The following is a 21,226-nucleotide window of genomic DNA, read 5'->3' as shown; positions in this document are numbered from 1 at the left end:
CTTAAATATATTTGAAGATAAAATTAAATTCAGACCTTTCACAAATTCATAAAATTCCCTGACCCGCGTGACCTTTAGGCCTATTTTTTAATTCCCTGACCCGCGTGACCTTTAGGCCTATTTTTCAATTCCCTGACCCGCGTGACCTTTAGGCCTATTTTTCAATTCCCTGACCCGCGTGACCTTTAGGCCTATTTTTCAATTCCCTGACCCGCGTGACCTTTACGCCTATTTTTCAATTCCCTGACCCGCGGCAACTGTCTTAGTGCTAGGTGGTTCTACAACGTTTTGATTGTAGATTGAAATTAATTTTCTTCTCGATTTAAAAATAAACAGTCCAGACATTGCAAGTTAATCACCTGCACACTATTAATTAAAAACAAATGAAAATGTAAGGAGGCAATACGAATGTGGTATAAAATAAAATGTGTCGGAAAGCGGCCGTTTTGAAGGGAACAAAGAAAATTCCATTAGCAACACGACTGTAAAATTAATTATATTCCACGCAAAAGTGAGCTATTTCTTTAAAAAAGGAGGCAGTTTAGAGATGGTTATCTAACCTGTTTTCAAACTCCCTTCTTTTAGCCCCAAATTTTTGAAAAAGTGAGAGAGAGAGAAAAGGCCTTCGGGGCTTATAATCAGACATTTCCCATAAAAAAACGAACCGAAATAAATTTTTCAAGGTCATTTTGTTCAGCTAAAGCCCGTGGATTTAGATGTAATCTGGACCAAAGATGGCATGACCAAGACGAGCACCTCGGCAGCTGCCTTTTCCGTCACCCCCCCCCCCCCCGACGGGAGGTACACTCGAGAGTTTAAGCAGCGTACGTTATGAACGGGAACGTCCAAGTTTCCGCAGTCCTTGACAGACTTTTCGTAGCGCAGGGTTGCCACAGTTTCACAGTTACCAATTCACTGAAGTTCTCAAGTTTTCTGTCTGTAATTTTCCCTGACAAACTTTCAAGATAAACATCTTATTCCTCATCACCCGGTATAAAATAGCGCGGATACTATTTTAATTTAATACATTTTCTTAACTATAAGAAATAAGAACTAATTTAAATTCACTAACTTTTTTACTACTTCTTAAAATTCCATAATCTTTTACCCGTTCTTACATTCTTGTAATTTTCCCTAATTTTTAACCCATTCTCAAATTCTCTGACGTTTCACTGATTTTTAAGACCATTTCTCAAATTCTGACGTTTCACTGATTTTTTAAGACCATTTCTCAAATTCTGACGTTTCACTGATTTTTGAGACCATTTCTCAAATTCTGACGTTTCACTGATTTTTGAGACCATTTCTCAAATTCTGACGTTTCACTGATTTTTGAGACCATTTCTCAAATTCTGACGTTTCACTGATTTTTGAGACCATTTCTCAAATTCTGACGTTTCACTGATTTTTGAGACCATTTCTCAAATTCTGACGTTTCACTGATTTTTGAGACCATTTCTCAAATTCTGACGTTTCACTGATTTTTGAGACCATTTCTCAAATTCTGACGTTTCACTGATTTTTGAGACCATTTCTCAAATTCTGACGTTTCACTGATTTTTGAGACCATTTCTCAAATTCTGACGTTTCACTGATTTTTGAGACCATTTCTCAAATTCTGACGTTTCACTGATTTTTGAGACCATTTCTCAAATTCTGACGTTTCACTGATTTTTGAGACCATTTCTCAAATTCTGACGTTTCCGAGGGGCGGGTCACTTCCTTGATTAACGACGCACCCCTCAAAAGATTAAATCATGTTTAATCATGATTATAATTATTAAATCTGATTTAATCATGATTAAATGATTAAATCTGATTAAAATGATTAAATCCTGATTAAAAAAATTATATCTTGATTAGTATGATTAAATCGTACTTTAGTTTTGATTTTAATGATAAATTCTCTATTCGACCGATTATATTGATTAAATTGTGATTAAAATGATTAAATCTAATTAAAATGGTTAAATGTAATTAAAATGGTTAAATGTAATTAAAAAGATTATATCATGATTAGAATGATTAAATATCGTTTAAATGATTAAATCCTGATTAAAAAGATTAGATCATGATTAGAATGATTAAATCTCGTTTCAATCGGGATTAGATTTTCTAATCTTGATTACCCTGATTTAATCACGATTACCCTGATTTAATCATTTTACTATGATTAAGACGCACCCAAAATGGAAGTGACCTGCCCCTCGGACGTTTCACTAATTTTTAAGACTCATTCTCAAATTCTCTGACGTTTCACTGATTTTTAAGACCCTTTCCCAAATTCTGACATTTCACTGATTTTTAAGACCCTTTCTCAAATTCTGACATTTCACTAATTTTTAAGACCCTTTCTCAAATTGACATTTCACTGATTTTTAAGACCCATTCTCAAATTCTGACATTTCACTGATTTTTAAGACCCATTCTCAAATTCTGACATTTCACTGATTTTTAAGACCCATTCTCAAATTCTGACGTTTCACTAATTTTTAAGACCCTTTCTCAAATTCTGACGTTTCACTGATTTTTAAGACCCATTCTCAAATTCTCTGGCGTTTCACTAATTTTTAAGACCCTTTCTCAAATTCTGACGTTTCACTGATTTTTAAGACCCATTCTCAAATTCTCTGGCGTTTCACTAATTTTTAAGACCCTTTCTCAAATTCTCTGACGTTTCACTGATTTTTAAGACCCTCTCTCACATTCTTCAAGTACCTGATTTTTAAGACCCTCTCTCACATTCTTCAAGTACCTGATTTTTAAGACCCTCTCTCACATTCTTCAAGTACCTGATTTTTAAATCCATTCAGGGAAAAGTACGATAATGTGCGATTTTAGATTAACCCATTTTCAAATCCCCAACATTTCCAGATAATGTTTCACCCTGTAGCGGTACTGTCGAAGCATTCCGAAGTCACTGGTTAATCTCTATTACCACTAACTATTACGTTACTAAGTCTTAAGTGTCGTCCAACACCGTTGACTAAATTATAAGAAACACTTGTCATCAAATCGTTCGTAGAAGATACTAATCTTTCCATTCTCACATCCCGCCTTTGAGCCATGACCGCCATCTTGTCGAAATTCCTCGCGAAACCTAATACCATAGTCTTTCTTTTTAATTAGTATAGTCTTTATAATAAAACTCATCTTTAAACGTAAGTTATAACATTACGCAATTTGTGGCCACGTGATCTCTCTTTACCCCATGCAGTATAACTCCTTTAATAAGAGGAAAATTCGATCCAGTTTCGGTTGCAAAAGAGACAATTTCGAGATACCCTTTCATTTTTTTTGTGGAAAAATGAAAAAGAAACCGTGGCTGTTATCATACGCAACGTTGAATTGTGTAAAGTCATTATAAATTTATACTCCCCACAACGGCGAAAACATGTTTTCATTCTCGAATTTCGGCTCACTTGATACTCATTGTGACGATACAGACAATGTAGAAGCGAGAAACATTTGTTCGGCGTGAACTTTGAACACCCGAGTGCTCCGTTTAAGCTCGCCAAATGACATTTGTATTCAATAGGCGAAACTATAAAGTCCAGGGGGGCTGAAAAGATGGTAGTCACGTGATTTTGTGGAGAACTGCAGCGCCATCTATCATAACATGGATTAAATTTGGATCGATTCATCTAAATTATATAATTATTATCATTATTATTATTTAAAACATTTTGAAATAGAAGGGTGTAAGTTAATTAGCTGTCTGCCGTATCTGGAAGGACTATTTTTTACCGAATCGAAGTTGGCTGTGAAATGGTAGTCACGTGATTGTTTTCCCATTTTAACAAGTTGGTTAAGACAAAATTTACTTTATAGTTTCGCCTATTTCTTATTTGCATTCGCAGAGCATGGGATGACTTTACTAGCGTAAACGCGAATGTACGCTAGATAATTTTTGATTTAATTTACTCCCACCAAAATCTGGAATTATAATATGGAAAAAAGGGACTTTTAGCCATAAAAATCAGGGTTGGCATAGAACCAGCCATACCGGTTATAGCCACGTGGTTAAAACCAGTTATAGCCACTTGAAAAAATCCAGATTTTTGTGGCTTTTTAAAAAAAAATTGCAATATGAATATTTTAGTAAATTAATAGTTTTTATTTAGAAATTTAGTTTATTTTTTGTTTCATATTTAGAAACCGGTTTACTTTTACCAGTTTTTCGGTAGGTTTAAAGTTCCAAAGTTCGCTGCCTCGCTTCTGTCGGTGCGTCATACACAAAAACTAGGTGGAATTTCCCGAGGAATCAAAATAATTCAGTTATTTTATAGTGTTATTTCGCTTTACTTGTTTAGTTTCTTATTTACGACAATAACTGCTGACAATTTGTACTTACATAAGTAAAAGGTACTGTTTAAACTTTAGCCGGTTATAACCGAAAAAAACGGATATAGCCAATTAAAACCACTGGTCTGGATTTTTTCAAAAAAAGCCGGCTTTTTGCCAACCCTGATAAAAATAGGGTAAAATACGGAACAAATTTTTCAAAATACGAACCAAATAGGGATCAATGTAAAAGTCGCTAGATGACTTGGGCCTAAGGGGTATTAGCCTAGCTGATTAATATTATTATTATTATTATTATTATTATTACAAAAAGTTCTTTATTTGAACTAAAATATTTCCAAGTTAAAGTCCTGTGATTAAACGTAGCAATGATTATCAATATTCATTTTCAATTAAAATTTATTCATTTAACCTAACCAAACTTTTAACAAAAACAAAATGCGAGCTTTCCGAAGGACAGGGAAATTTTTGTACAAACCCTGACTTTTCCACGTTTTCCCTGACCAATTTTTAAAATTTCCCTGACCATTTTTGTAGAACAAATGAATGGTTTGAGGTAAAATCTTGAAAAATATTTCATATGTATTTTTAATACATCGTTCAAAAATTTATTTGCCTGAATTTTCCAGGTCCTGTACGAACCCCGAAGAAACCGGAAAAAAGAGATGACGTTATTCGCGGCCAATTAAATTGGAAACGATTTCTATTTAAAGTGCCACAGCACCTCGTGACAGAAGGTACGACCAATCAAATAAAGTCATTTTTACAGCACGATTTCCGAAGACTAACGCAGAAATTGGGGAAACTCAAACGTCGATGTAGCCCTTTAAAACCATCCCTTTAATCAATAGGCTTTCAAATGCAACTTGTTTCAGCGCGAGCTCCGGAAATGAAGCCGGGAAAATGCAACAACACTATTGGTGGGATCTGCCGTCACGAGGTACAAAAAAGGAGGAGTTAGTGGATTTGAACCCCGATTCTTCAAACGCCGACTTTTGATAAGTTCCTATGTAATGTTAAAACTCACAAGTTTGACATCTCTAAAACCGTGACGAGTGGAATGGATATAATGAAAAACACACGATCCAAAAAACAATCCAATAAAAAGCTATACTAATTTGTCTTGAATTTTTGTTGACATGTGTCAAGTTTCAGAGCAAATTATTTTATATACCTACTTTCAATCCTTAAAGTATTGGATATTGTTTAATAACGTCTATCAGGTGATTTTGAAAATTCGAACTAAATTTTAAATATATATATATATATATGATTTTCGCGCTGATTTTGAGATTTTAGGCCTGATTTTAGTCAAAATTTTGGGATTTTTTAAGTGGATTTAAAGATTTCTAAAAATAGTTTTTTAGTTGAGTGCGCAACATTTCGATGAATTTTAACTGGCTACAATAAGCAAATTAATTATAACAGGAAATTAAAATGACACTTACCACCACCAAGAATGAAGAAACCCAGGTGGTTCTCCTAATGTTATGTTTTTCTCCCACCGTATCTGAAAATAGAAATACAGTTTTATTAAATAATATTTTACTAACAGTGATATTTATTCATTTTTTTTTACAAGAGTTGCGATAGAATTCGTTGATCCACTACAAATATGGAAGTTCATACTGCCTATAAATTTATGCTAGGCAGGGTTGGCAATTTTTTGATTTAATAAAAATCAAATAAATCGATTTTTTTTATTAAAATCGGATTTTTATTGATTTATTTGATTTTAATTAAAATTTCAAAGTTTTATATAATTTAGTATCATAATTTTACCTAAAACAAATGTTTTAATTTTTAAAGACTAATATGTATAATTATTAATGAATTTATTAAATTTAAGCTAATAATTATATAGAAGTTTTTATTTTTTAAAACCTATTTTGGTACTTTTACAAAACAAATTCGGCGGAATCTCCACCCACAGGTAGAATCCAATGCAACATTAGGGGGAAGGTACAAGAAAGATTATATTTAAACAAAAATTATAGCAATTGGCGAGGTTTTTTCTTTTTCATAAATACTTTATAAAAATTGATTTAAATCATGATTAAAATCAAGTTTATTTAAATCAGCCAACCCTGACTCTAGGAAAGCTACCCGTACATATTTTCAAACTTTCATCAAAACAAGCGCGGAGAAATGAATCCTTAAAAAATTCGTACGGAGTTAAACTAGCGCATTTAACGGGTCAAATATTTGTGGTGAGTTTTATTATTTGTATTATTATTATTATTTGTAGTGAAGGAGTTCACACACACGAACAAAAGGAAGTTGGAGGCTTTAGGCCACTTCCGGCAAATAAAGGGAGGAAAAGAAGCAAATTAGCATGAAAATGGCTGAGCTTCGTCACACCACGCCGCGCTTGGAGGACAAGTTGCTGGGATTAAATACTTCATACTTCCGTCTGTCTATCAGTCCACAAATACTTATTGGAACATTAGTCATCCGGTCGCCACGAGATGAAAATATACTACCAACTAAGATTACCAATTAAATTGAAAAAAAAAGTTTTCTATTGGTGACTTCAGGGCCCCCCACTCAAATCTTAAATGTTTCTATTTGAAAAATAGGATTATATTTCTAAAAATATAGGACTTTTTTTTTCAAAATTATAGAATTTTATTAGCCTATATTTGCTATTCCATTTACTAAATTTATGTATTTAAAAACCAAATATATGTAGTGAAATAAATCTCATTTTCACTAAATAAGAAACTATTTAACCATTTTTTCACAAAACTATACTAGCAGCTACCCATGTTAACAATAACAAAAGTATAGACTAGAATGAAATTGTATAGGAATTTATCCTATAGCTAAAACTAACAATTTAACTGAGTGGCGGGATTTGAAATGGGCAAAGTATCAAAATTATAGGGTTTTATGGGGATTTTGCTAAAAATATAGGATATTATGGGACATTTTGGAAAATATTGGAATAATAGGAGCACTGAGGGGCACTGAGACTAATTAAAAATGGATGAAAATCGATTTTATATACATCAAAATACGAATAAAGTTCTATAATAATTGCAATCTGTTTCTACTTTATCTTGTGAATTATTTTCTAGGATCCAAAATGAAATTTCCACGACTTTTCCAACCATGTCGGACTTAAAAATAGATTTTGTAACCTTTTCCTAATCTAAGGTACACACGGCACCGATATTTCCAAATATCTAGAGACTGATTCGTTTAAGGACCGTAGAATCCCTTTTATATGTACTTTTAAAGTGAAATATTATGGTAGGCCATAACCCCAGTGGTGCCAACTCGGCCTATTTCGTAAAGGGGTCTGCTATATCCTTTGGCGGGAAAGTGGGAAACCATCATGGTTGGACATCAGGATATTTTTTTAAGTAGTCAGCCTGACTAGTGAGTCTCCTATCTTAATTTATTTTAGTAGTCACGGTCTAGTAGGGGTAAAAAGGGATGCATAAAAACAAAAAGGACAGCCAACATTTTGCTTTACCCGTCAGAATTAAAATAGGAATTTATTATCACTTGAGTTACGTAAATAAAATGGGATTGATGAATGATGAATTTAAGAAACGCCATTTTCGCTATTATTTATGAATATTTCGGTAAATTTTTCACTAGTCAAATTGACAAGTGAGCCCCCAGATTTCTATTAATTTTAGTAGTCTGAGCATTTATTTTATTAGTCAAATGACGTGATTAGTGCCTTATGTCCAACCCTGGAAACCATTCAAATTCAAACGATGTGGGCTTTTTCAAGATTCTTAAATGTTCTGTTTTGTAATTTTCAGGGTGGCCGAAATATTTTCAGATTCAAATTCCCTAATTTCCCTGACCCTTAACGGCCAAAATTATATATTTTTTACTATATTATACTTTTATCAGAAGTTAATGAAAAATATTTTAGTATAAAGGTTATGTTGTAATTAAAATACTTTTATTGCAACATTAAAAAATAACAATTACCTTAATCTGAAAAAACTAGGGAAATAGGGTGAAATAAGAACCAAGTAGACCATTTTAATAAAAAAAATAGATCTTTATTTAAACTTTTAAAATATGATATTTCTCAAACTGACTTAGTTTTAATTTGTAGAAATATTTTACTACAAAAATGACCTATCTCTACTCAAAATTATATAGTTCAACTTTACGACAGGGAGGCTCATTATGAATTTTATCAAATATTTCAATTTAGCCGAGCTCGTTGTTCCACCTAATGTAGTAAATTAAAGCTATAAAAGTTAATCGATACAATTCTGGTTCAATATTATAAGCCGATGGCACGAAATTCCGATTTTAAGGTGGTTTAGGGACCTCGAAAACGTAAGGGCTTTTAGGTATTTTAGGGAGCTGGTGGGAGCCCTGCCTTCAGAGATAAATTTTAATTCCCCGACTTTAAATTCTTAAAATTCCATGACCTTTCCCTGACGTGTAAGTTCCATTTTCCATAACTAAGGCCACTCTAAATCTAAATAGTGTTTCCTAAAGCTTCTGTCCTGATTTTACTTAAAATACGATAGAACCTTTAATTGATATGACAATATGGTGGCAACAGGATGTAAAATTCGATATAAGAATGAAATAAATACTGGTGACACTCTACTCTAGTAGCGTAACAACATTATATTATTTATTCTATTAGACAAAAAAAAAATATTCAGGGACTGTAATTTCAGTATACCACAAATTTTATTAAAATTATTTCAAACTCATCATTTATGCGAGGGGGTAGTCACTTAAGTAATCAGGTGTACAAATCATAGGTAATCACTTAAAATAATCACTGGAAATCACTCAAAAATTGTGAGCAATCACTGGAAATCACCGAAAAATGATGAGAAATCACTGGTAATACCCGAATATATTACGAAAATCAGAAATCAGGTGTACAAAATATTTACGAGTGACTACACCCTCGCATTTATGACATTTGTAGAAAATGTCATATTTCTTAAATTTCACGCTTTATTGAAAAATCGTCTGCTTAGCAGACGAAAATCCAGCAGTTCATGAGCTTCTCGCATTTGCCACTACGTGGTTCTATGTAAACTGAAAAGGCTAATAGGCCAAATTTAGGAAATAATCTCGCTTATGATACGTCCGGGGTCTTCGCGGTAGATAGACAACAAAAATGGTGATTAATGATTATATAAGTGGTAAAATATCACAGCTGTTTGGATAAAAGCCAATTAAACGTGGATTCTCCGTACACCTTTGAATGTGTAAATTACGAATATAAAAAAATATCGTGCCTGTACGTAATAGTTAACCTATATAATGTAATAATAATAAACAGCCCATATGTATTTTTCATGGTGACGTAATATTTGACCTTTCCACCTCGACTTAGAAAAAACGCTAAGGTCAAGTCGGGGTGGTTCACCGGATAAGTAGGACCCTAAAATCTAGCTTTAACTAGCCAACTTTCCAACGAAAGCATTATGGTATGACATCGATCACGAATAAAAGAAAATATCACTAATTTTCGGAAAAATGAAACGGGCGAAGTTGGGAAATTTTCCAAGAAATCTGCCATAATCGTCACTGGGTGGCGTTGCGAAACCCGCGTCGCGTTCGGAGAGCGCGCGCGGTGCGAAAATCGTCGTATCTGAACCTCTCTCCCGGCCCCTGGAAGCCGGCTTCAGGGAGCGCGGGGGATTCTCAGAGGCTGCAGTGGAGAGACTAAGCGATCAAGCGAGCATCCTCCAAGCAGCCGCGAGTCGAGCACGGCCGACCGGGATACGAAGCCGGCGCATTTTAACGGAGGTGGCGGGGGGGGGGGGGACACACACCATCGTACAAAGCAGCCAAAATAAAAAAAAAACATATATATGACGAAGAGGGGATGGATATATGGTTTCGATGAACGAAGTTGATTTACCTCTGATAGGAATGTCTGTGCTGCTTTTTGGGCTCCGACATGTAGCAAATATTCGTAGACATACAGCGCTAACCTGCGAAAATAAAACAAAAACAAGGAAAAAAATTAGTAACGTCAATTTTATTGAGGTCATTTTTGACTAGTTCTTCATCGACGCTTTTTCCTCGCCGTCTCTGTTGGCGAGGGACGCCCCTACACCGGTTAGAATGGAATATTCCAAGCCATATGCCTTGGAGGCTCGGAGCACGTACGCGCTTGTACACATGGATTGATCTAGTACGATCGCGGCTCTTTTTGGACTACGATACGGTGCCGCCGCTCGCTGTCTTGTCTTTTATATTAAAAGAGAGGAAAAACAATACGTCTACATCGCCAGAATTTCATTTTCCACAGGAAAATCAACTACAATACCCCTAACTAACTTACATTTAACACCGTATTCGTGGCATGGCGTCAAAATTATTTTTAGGGAAATTATTGAAATGTCGTTAGTCCGAAATTTAATATTAGAAGTCGACCAACTTTGATTTTTTGTTTAGGGCGTCGAAATTTAAGGAAATATTCCGTACTGTCAAATTAATCGAAACGTATTAGTTGATTACGTGCGGATTTATACATTACAGGGTCCAGCATCTAACAATTATATTTTCCCTGGGATAAGATTTAATTGTCTGGGTGATTTTATATTGTTAAAAAGTAACTAAAGTAGTTACGAAACAGTGCCAAACAAGTAGTAAATAATAACCCGACTCTTCTAGCTGCTTATCTAGAGTTATAAACACTTCAAATATAGAGTAATTTCAAGTCATTAATAACAACTAGTAATTCTAGCACTTTGGGAAAGACGCGAAATAATACCTTGAGAAACACTAAGGATATATCCCATGCAGCATGACAAAGGTCAAGCCTTGGATTGGTTATATAATGGCCAAAATACGATCAACAGTTGGTTAAAAAATCAACCAAACTATCTTGATTACTTTTACAATTGTCCAAGTAAGCTTAGAATTATTTTTATGGTGAATAATTATCTTTAGAAAAGAAAAGAAAGCAAGCTTTCAGGTACGAGTTAAGGCTTAGCTCTAAAATGATATTGGATGGATTCTCCAATATAAAACGCAACAATAGACGCGCTGAATTATTTCGCGAGTTTAGTAAGCTCTATTTTATAATATTGTAGGAGGAAAACTTCATTCAGGCCAATACTTTAAATTATATTTATATTTATTGGCGTTCATACTTAAGCCTTGGCTGGGGAATGAATACGAGCGTTAGCACCTATCAAAACGATAGAATGAGGAAATTCGAACATTAGAGATATCGTAAACCGAGGAATACGATTATTTATACATCTGAGAATTTAAAGGATTGGGAATTAAGGTACAGATTAGATAAAAGGGGCCCTACGGCGAAGAGGATCTCAGGGCTAAGGATGCGACGGGGAAACGGTGTAAGCATGGATCCCTAACGGGCAGTCGAGGGCGCCCGGCGGATGGGGCCAAGGGGATAAGCCGAGAGCTGTAAAGAGCGCCTCGTGGAAAATGAATAAACGTTTTCATTTTGTTAAAAAATATAGCAAATATAACTTACTTTTCTCTAGCTTGAGCATCGGAAGGTACCGTCGAAGCTTTTCCTTTAGCGTACATGCTGTGAAGTTTAATGCCACACGCCTGTCAAGACATTCAGAACAACACCGACACAGTTACCATAGAAACATCAATTGATCTGTCACACTACGCAATGTGATTGGGGGTTTCAGGATCTCTCGCAGCGGCCGCGGCGAGCAGAAATCGGGTCCCTAGCTTCGCTACTTTACGTCACGGCACAACAAAGTTACCGGACTACCATTGGCGGGAAACTGGGCTGTTCCCTGTTGCGACTCATTCCTCCCCGTACCTAGAAAAAAGCCAGATAAATCGTCGTAATTTATTCTAATAGCCATTTTAATAAACTAATATCAAATTTTAAATTTTAAACGTGATGAGTATAATTAAATACGTCCCTAATTAACGGATAGAAAAATATTTTTTTACTTTTTTTAGGTACTTGGCCGTAATAGAGGGCGCTAAGTTCGCGTGGGGATGAGAAACAGTTGAAGTAACTGCCCGTTTTAACGTCGTTTTCGCCTGATAGCGGTAACGTGGAGGGTTATAGGAGGAGTATAGCGTATTTCTAGCTTTCAACTTAAACCGACGAGAATAATATAGGAAGAAAAAGTGGAAAGTATGTAAGGGAATCAGCATATATCGTAGGCTGTGTACCCGACTACAATAATATTAAATACAGCCCTACGGATTGGGGAAAAATTTATTTATAAGTTGATTACCTTTAGCCTTTTTAATTTGTCGTGTCTTTTTTAATTTATTAATTTTTTTAACCTCTTTTTATTATAGCTTCATTTATTGAGTCCTATAAACACGAATGGTTTTTCAAAATATAATTACAAAGTTTAATTCAATTTCTTATTATTTGCCCAAAACATAAATGATAATTATTTTAATATTATTTTAAAAAACGGCTATAGAAATGTCGTAAACACCTCCTTAATTATACAAAACATTTTAAAATTTGATCAAACAAATATCGAAAAGATATTTTTACACAAATATATTGGTCTTAATTCCTTTAATTCTTAAAGGGGCCGTCCACTACATTTCTCTTGAAGTTTCAGTTTTGAAATCACCATTTTACCTTAGAAAAATTATAAGGTCGGGTTGATTGTTCGTTTAGCGTAACGCATATAACTAAAATTTTTATAACAAATTGACGTAACTGGTACTATCGAGACACCACCTACCACAACGAACGCCATCTGTGTGTATTGCGGTACATTATTTTCATGAAATGTGTGTATTTTTTACGATGACGACGGTTGAGGTTGGTAGAAATATAACTAAGGTCTCTGGGGCTCGCCCGCGAAACTTGTTTCGGGTTTGGGGCCCCTTCTTATCATAGGGACTATTTTTTCAGAATCTTTTCGGGGGGGAGGAGCTGGTCCTCGCCCCCCCCCCACGCCGCAGGCAGTGCGGGGCGTTATTTACACCACTGATATTTACACTGATTTCAAACTAATAATGAATTCTTTTTACAGCTCTGAAAGCGCTCCGAGATTGATCTCGAACCGAACTCAGATCGCTCTGGTTATGTAATCTAAATTAGAAATGGAAAACAAGAACCGATAGCGCTCTCAGTGCCTAAATGGAATTCGCTCTAAGAAACGCGAGGGGAGGGGGTGGTAATAAAATTATAAAAAAGACCACAGTGCCAAAAGCGGTTAAACAATTGTGACATCACACGCAACTAGTCTCTTGAAAATAAGTGACGTCATACGCAACTATCCTATAGAAATATTTACAATATTGATTGAATGTTTTCTTTAATATGCTGTGGTAAATTCATTCGTTGGAAGAATGGTTAAGTCAAATAGTAGATTGTGAGTTTTCCTCTAGCTGATAACAGCCCTGATAACATTTGCTTTAATTCTACAATATAGCAAAATATTATTTTATACAAGTGCACTACTACGGATCTACTTTCTCGTCGAAGCTCCGCCTGTCATTTCAAACATTATAATACCAGAAAGTCAGAAGAGGTCCTTTAAGAACGGTCCCAAATACAACTAACGCTTAATACGCCACCTGAGATTTGAATGATAAATTAAAACGAAATCGCGAGTACTTTTATTTAATAATAAAGTTATTCCGTACGGTGACAAGTAAATCTGTATAAAGCTATATCCATGGACGAAATTTAATTAACTAACCTAACGCGATTAAAATAGGTGTCGCTTTTGTTGCGTCAGTCGACTTGAGTGCGTTCGTACTGGAGCACGTTAGTTATTCGTCGTTTTATTTTAGCTTTGGGTAAGTTCTAAACGTGATTTTAGCAGTCCTCTAAATCAATTCGGTTTTCCTAAAGAAGTGCTAAATCCATAACGTTTTCTCTTTCGCGTAGCTCGTTAATAAACGTGGATTTCTGGGTGCTGAAATCATAATTTGAACGGGACCACCCCCCTTGACGGAATGAGAATGAGACTGGTCTGATGGCGTCACTTCCTTTGTTTTTAACGCGATTATTTTATCGATAAGCCATGACCAACGTTTTAAACTGGTTAAGGTTTTGCCATTTGGCTCAACGTATGATCGACGTTTCGCAAAAATTAGGAGACGATTGGTATTTCAAACATCATAAGGTGTTGAAATCTTAATTATCATATTTATACGTTTTTAGAAAAATTTACGAAAAATAATCCCAATACCTATAGAACGTTGCCTAAAAGTCTGAAATTAACGTGTTAAAACGAATTAAGCAACGCGATAAAAAAAACATTCGCGCATTAGAATAAAGAGGGCGCCATATGCACCGTTCGATGGCAAAAGATTTTATAGTTTTGGCGCGTGTTTTGAGTTTTTTAACTTTAATATCAATTTTTATTCCATCGTGGTGACTTTCATTTATTGTCTAAACTCTAGGTTGGCATGGCTAGGATTATTTGTTTGAGATTCACTAAACATTGACTTAAAATTACTAATTTTACTCCATTATATAACTTTAAAATACTTTAAATCTGCGATTCAACTATAAAGGCGAAGCTAATTGGGAGCCATTTTTGAGTTTTTAACCATTTGAAGAGATTTTCCTATTTTAGGTAGTTTTGACAGTTTTCTTTTGAGAATTTCGGTTGGTTTTGTAAAATTTGGTACAGTTCGTTTTTAAAATTTTTATTATTGGAATATAAGAATAATAATTTGTTTAATTCAGGATAAAAAAAATCTGTACACTTATTGGGCCCTGATTCGCGATACAAAAGATACTATAATGCTCGAAACAAAAGAAACTATTTATATTAAAATTGATGGGTTTGGCAATATGTTTTGGGAGGTGTTCTCGTTTTTTTTAATATAGATAGCAGTGTTTTAATTAATTACTGATTAAATGCAAATTTTAACAGGATGAACCAGGAGGATCGTATCTGGTAAAGAAAACTGTAGCAGCAGATACTTTACAAAATAGTCAACCAAATATTTGCGATGAAAATACGGTAGGGATTCGCTAGTTCGTCGTACCATAAGTCTATAACTTATTTCTATAAGTATGACTCTCTCTATAATTCTTTACTGTGAGCTACAACCAAAGACTATGTAAGCTATCGCTACATAGACTGGCGTGTTCTGCGGATAAAAGGTTGACCAAGCATCAGCGTCCTCAAGTTGTCGCGGAAGGAACTTTCCGTTACAAAATTCGCACCTTTTTTAGTTCCTGCCGCGAATACTACGTGGCGCTAGGTGTTAAATTGTCAACCTTTCTACGATACGTAGACGCCAGTCTATGTAGCGATAGCTTACATTGTCTTTGACTACAACATATAATTTATATAGAGCTTTGTGAGCAACTCTTGGTTGCATTTCAGTTACTCATGGTCGCCTGTAACTTTTGACAACGCCTCACTAGTGGTCGATTTCCTTGTGATGACGTCACTCTCAATAAAATACTTCCCCAGGAGACATACTTATGGATCAATATGATAAACTTATACTTTTATCTACTCTTAGCCTAAACCGTATCTTCAAAATCTAGGATCTGATTGAGGATGAGCAAACGGTACCCCAACTGGACATACAATTACTAAGTTACGAGTACCACATCGTCTTCAGTTTAAGCTACTCCGCTCCCGTACTTTATTTCAACGTTCATAAACAAGGTAATAAATGGGTCGAACTATTGTTTATAAATTGAGGTTTTATAAAATTGCGATTATAAACGGTGGAATAATGTACGAGGTCGCGCGAGGAGTATGATTTCAGTAAGACGTGACCTTTGAACTATGCGCTTTTAATCGCTCAACAGGTGAAAGAAATCCCTCAGCTGGTCTACGCTAATCTATTCCTTTAAGGATAAACTCTCGGCAGGAGCATGCTCCATCGGGATTTGTTCAGTTTCTAGGCGCTACTTGAGAGCATCAGCCAAGCAAGTCGAGATACCCGACTTTTGATTGAAATTCGAAACGAGAATCCTCGACTGTGCAATTGACTCTTTACCTAATTTTTCATTACACTTTTTACCCCAAATCCAACTCTTTGACTGTCCCAGTGCTCAGAATTACTCTGCACTGGAAAGTATTAAAAGGGATTGGAACTACACTTCCTACTTCTCGTCAAAAGCAAGAGTGAAGACGAGTAATAGAATTTGAGCGGCTGTAAAATAATAATCATCTGCTAAAAGTCGAATTTGGAGCTGCTCAATTAGTGAGCAAGCGAATAGTGAAATGTTAGAGTTAAAGGTGTACACTTTTGGTGCCAGAAAAGGTGAAATATATTTAGTATCTACATACTCTTGTTTTGGGAAATCTTTACACTAACCCGGACTATTCGTAAAGACAGAATTTTAGTAAAATGACATCAAAGGACTACTCTAGCTACTCTATTTCATAGTGTTGTTAATTTTCCGGAAATCTAAATTGCGGAAAAATTTCCAGAAAATTGATTGAAACATAAATTACTTTTTAAGGGTTTTTAATGTTTTTAACTTTTTAACATGATTAGACTAATCATGGAATTAAAACCTTTTTTATTTTTTTTCGGAAAAAAGGCCTCGCCTCGGGTCATTTTCCGGAAAATTTTCCGATGTACAACACTACTATTTCAAAATCCTTGAACAGGCGAAAACTATCGAACTCTTTTTAGATTATTATTGTTAGTAATATATAAAATAAAAACTAATTAATTTTTCTCAAATAGAGACTTTTAGAGTTGCTTCACCTTTGCCCTCAGGTAACGCAGTATTGATTGGCTTTTTCCTTGCCCTGCCAGGCTGCCATCGCGCTGTTCTAAAAAATGTTTTTATTTGCTACAATGATGCAATCATCAATAGAATAATAATTAAATGACTCTTGTTTTCACTTGATAATTCCAGTGACGTATTAGAACGATCTGATACCAATATTTTGAAACAAATAAATCATAAATTAATTAATTAAATTAATTAACTTCTGCCAAAATAGAAAAATATTTAAAAATAATTTTGGCATCGTGTTGATACAAATTTATTTTTCAATAATTAGTATTCATTATCTTTATTTTGCCAGTTAGATCTTTATTATTATTATTATTATTCTCGCACCGACGAACCCCATCTAGTGGTTATTCGCATAACCCAGGTGAAATTAAATTCTTACTTATATTGTAACATATTTGTCACTGACCGTGTCCATGGGGAGGCAATGAAATTGGTCCTACCTTAATTATCAACTTATCAAGAATGGGTGTCTGTGGTCACCCAATCCGGGAGCTTCGTGCGTAGTTTAAATTTGGTGATAAGTATCGCCGCCTACTGACCGAGTTTTAAATTGAATATATGAAAGCTGTCTGCTTGTTCAAAATTATCTCTGAGCAACAGGTGAAAGTTCAATCAAAAGGTGGTCTGCTATTTCTTCACATATTTAGTTGATGGATATAAAGGCAGATGGCGCTATATTTCCTAAGCTCGAAGCCTATACACTCTTTTACGAAGACGGCCATTTCATTACAGGGCTAATTTAAAATATTACAGGCAAGGGCGCCTGCACGTGCTCATCAGCTCGAGACGTCGCGTGCACTTGACCGCGTGAAGCGGCCTTGCTGGCAATATTTGAAATCAGACCTGTAATAAAATGGCAGCTCTCACAAATAAGGATATAAAAGAGTGTATAGGTGTGTTCATAAAATCCGGCTATGTTGTTTCCGCCCCGATAAAAATTGCCCCTCAGACTTTGATGGTAGTTCAGTTCAGTACGTTCCAGTTCTAAAACCATCGGCGCGACTTGCATGAATGTACGTGAACAAGCTGGTAAACATGTTTCACGAAAAATCAATAAAAACCAAAGACTACAGACAGTTACATGTCCCTTCCTAGAGTATACCACCTACTAGGCAGTTCTTTGATGGGTATTTTAAGAAAACACCAGTACACCACAGAGTCGCCAAATAGCGAAACCCGTTTCCCGTGAACCAATTGTAAAAACTCGCGGAATTTATAGCAAGCCAGCGATATTTTGGACCTCAGCTATTTCTTCTAGGCAGTGGCGTAGCTGAGAACTCAGAGCCCCCCCCCCCCCCGCAAAAATCTCTATGAGGCCCCCCTTTTTAATTTTTTTTATGGTTAGCGGGGCCCCCCCTTGAAGCTCGAGCTCCCCCCCCCCCTGCACCGCGGACCTTGCGGACCATCAGCTACGCCACTGCTTCTAGGACGTTATTATAGGTTTTTAAATATTGTTGAAATTAGTATACCGTAGCCAAAATTTAAAAAACCCACGGCCTGCGCACTTGAAATACAATACCTCGGAAAATCGCAGAGTTGGCAATTCTGTCTGGCAAAGTTGTGGGGCGAAGAAGGAAAACGTCACCGGAGGACGTACGTTTTAGGCAACCAATGAGATAATGGGCTGATTTCACTTTTCTTAGGGGGAAGGAGCTTACTGTTAGAATTGGAATTGTCACACTTATGAAACTGTAATTTAAATAATTATGAAAAATAGTATTAACAATACGGGATATTATCATTCATGTTTCTTATTCCATATTCGACTTAGATGGAGCATTATTAAAACTAGATGAAATTTGGGCTCGAGTTCCTGCCTTGTATAATTCGCAATTGGAAAGTCAAAGATGGTCCATGTTAACTCAGCAGGTAATATTACTTTAAAATCGTACTTTGTGAAACAAATTACTCATTAAATTAATTTTTAAAAAGGAGCATCCTCTTTTGGGAACGCCATTTTACATGCTTCACCCGTGCAACACTAAACACCTCATGGCTCAAATTACCAAATTAAACGAAATGTAACTAATTAATTCTAAGCATGGGCTGTTCACAGTAAATAGTTCAATCTTCTACATAATTGTACGTTTTATATTTCACAGAAATGAAGACATCTCTAAAATATCTAACAATTACCTAATTACGTGGTTGAGCTCAGCTGGACCCGTGGTTGGACTCAATTTGAGTTCAAAATATGCTTTACAATGATTATCACACAGAGAATGAACTATTTATATCTTTGTGGCTGGTGCTAATTATAGCTAATGAACTTCTCTATTAATACAATTTGTCAATAAATTTAATATATGTGGCTCTACCCTTCTGTCTCAAATAAAAAACCGGGTACCCGATGATAGGTACATTACCATTCTACCTTGGAAGTAAGGAGGGGGAACAGCTATCGGGTGCAGATTTTGATTTATTTTGTGGGCTAAGAGCCGCCGAAGCCTCGCCCTCGGAGTCGGGGCTATTTACACCTCGCGGCATCTGTGTTTATTGTATTTTTTTATAAAAATGTCGAAACAAAGATACTGAACGTACCCAAATTGTTATACGAAATGAATTGGGTCAATAGTATTGTTCAAACACAAGTGTCTCGTCGTCGCGTACCCAGTTTTATCAATCTCGCGTTCTTTGTAATTTTAAAAGTCATTAGGGCAAATGCATAGAGATAGAAAAGAAATAGAGGCACTATTGTATCTGGCGAAGTTGACCGCGAGTGCCGACCCCCTTTTCGCCAATGTAGGAAGCCATCAGATGGGCAGATTACGTGGCGCCATCGATGCGCGGTGAAATGAAATACATTATGCCTTTTGGAAAATCAACTGTCATTTGATGAAACAAAGAAAGGATAGATGGCGTTGCAAATTCTGCCCATTTTCGCTTTCATACATGCGCGAGGGGGGGATGAAATTTCCCGGTCAAAAACAGGGGTGCCTTAACGCGGTAATCTTCCCTCTATTTCTTTTCTACCTCTATGGGCAAATGTGTAAAACCATTGTGATGGGAATATTAATTTAGAGGTCCAATCAAAACGTCGGATTTCAGTATTTCGCGAAACAAGTTTTAAAAAATAAGAATACTGCCGTCTGCTCCCAAATGACGAGAAAACTTTATCATTCTATCCGTGGCGCCGTCTAGCTCTCAATGGTTCGTTCAAATAAGACGCGTTTTTCGGCAAAAATATTTTATTTTCAAAAACAATTGGATGGCGCCACGGGTCATATGATAACGTTTATACGTCATTTTAGAGGAGACGGTACATTCGTAATTTTCAAAAACTTGTTTCGCGGGGAGTAGATATGATTGGATCTCTTGATTAATATTCCCAACTCAATGTGTAAAACTCCATAACAAACCATAGAAATAGAAGCACGGTTATATTGTTGTGCGATGTATGATTTAGAAGGCTGCCATGAGAGTGGAATCGGCAGTTTTTCTTGTGGGAGTACGCCATCTACTTGTAAATATTTAAAGTTTCAATTTTTTTTTTAATAGATGGCGCACTCCTGTGTGGATTTGAAGCGATTCCACTCTCATGGCAGCCTTCTAAATCATACATCGCACAACAATATAACCGTGCTTCTATTTCTATGGTTTGTTATGGAGATTACCGGATAGCGGAAACGCGCATGGCGTCGTGAAGTGTTCCGTTATCAGTGGCGTAGACAAGAGGGGGTTTCCGGGTCCAGACCCCCTTGGGCCTACCTTTGACTGTACTAAATTTCCACCCCCTTCTCGACCCCCCTTGAGGAATTTCTGGCTACGCCACTGTCCGTTATACCAGGGTTTATAGAGTAGAATGGTTCACCAGCACCAGCTCCATCATCGAACAATAGGTAGAATTTAGAGTAGCTACTAGAAGGCTCTGGCATCGGTAACCATCAAAATATTTGAAAAAACGCGGGAACGATCTTGCTGCCTGATTTAGTTGAAGTTGAAGTCGTTTTGACAACCCTGGTTGTTCAGCATTTTGTATTTCAGACGACATCAAACTAAACGTAATTGGTTATAAATTGCGTTAAATTACGCGAAAAGGTAGAAAAGTCCGTTATTAAAAAGGGGCAAAAAAGCTAAACCCTAACAAATTTAAAGTTTTTGTAAAACATACGAAATACTCGGACCATCATTTTACGCAGAAGCTGGCGAGCGTCACGAGCCTTTATGCTGAACGTTTTAAGATTTTGCCTCCATGGTAATTTTTTCAAAAGCACATGCAATATAAGAATTTTATATTTGCGGTCTCATTTAACG

At 35.8% G+C, this 21,226-nt stretch overlaps 2 protein-coding genes across 19 annotated transcripts in view; one reads left to right on the top strand and one right to left on the bottom strand.

The window, feature by feature from the left end:
* The window catches only part of Ssdp (Sequence-specific single-stranded DNA-binding protein), a 78,569-nt gene extending 66,216 nt beyond the window's left edge, over positions 1 to 12,353 (bottom strand). For 4 of the 17 annotated variants that reach the window (XM_090172842.1, XM_090172847.1, XM_090172848.1 and 1 more), the window contains exons 1-4: positions 12,211 to 12,331; positions 11,768 to 12,073; positions 10,178 to 10,250; positions 5,754 to 5,815 (exon numbers count right to left, since the gene is read on the bottom strand). In XM_090172842.1, the coding sequence (XP_090028968.1) occupies positions 5,754 to 5,815; positions 10,178 to 10,250; positions 11,768 to 11,823 (191 nt within the window). In that variant the 5' untranslated portion in view covers positions 11,824 to 12,073; positions 12,211 to 12,331. Of the gene's footprint in view, positions 1 to 5,753; positions 5,816 to 10,177; positions 10,251 to 11,767; positions 12,074 to 12,210 lie in introns of all 17 variants that reach the window. The other 13 variants (XM_090172844.1, XM_090172850.1, XM_090172845.1 and 10 more) reach the window with 11 other exon arrangements.
* A 996-nt stretch (positions 12,354 to 13,349) lies between these two features.
* On the top strand, positions 13,350 to 19,280 carry Atg10 (Autophagy-related 10). 2 transcript variants are annotated; one of them, XM_090172858.1, is made up of 7 exons: positions 13,350 to 13,367; positions 14,132 to 14,369; positions 15,129 to 15,218; positions 15,755 to 15,878; positions 18,744 to 18,841; positions 18,905 to 18,993; positions 19,075 to 19,280. In XM_090172858.1, the coding sequence occupies exons 2-7, from the start codon at positions 14,268 to 14,270 to the stop codon at positions 19,178 to 19,180; spliced, it is 609 nt and encodes a 202-aa protein (XP_090028984.1). In that variant the 5' UTR covers positions 13,350 to 13,367; positions 14,132 to 14,267; the 3' UTR covers positions 19,181 to 19,280. The 2 variants fall into 2 exon arrangements, with proteins under 2 accessions (XP_090028984.1, XP_090028983.1); XM_090172857.1 differs by lacking the exon at positions 13,350 to 13,367 and adding an exon at positions 13,600 to 14,040.
* The last annotated feature ends 1,946 nt before the right edge of the window (positions 19,281 to 21,226 follow it).

This window comes from Leiobunum rupestre, chromosome 4 (genome assembly GCF_980474605.1).
Source record: "Leiobunum rupestre chromosome 4, qqLeiRupe1.1.hap1, whole genome shotgun sequence".
Classification (NCBI taxonomy): domain Eukaryota; kingdom Metazoa; phylum Arthropoda; class Arachnida; order Opiliones; family Sclerosomatidae; genus Leiobunum; species Leiobunum rupestre.
The sequence above is the reverse complement of the archived record's forward strand: the minus strand, read 5'-3'. Positions and strand labels throughout refer to the sequence as shown.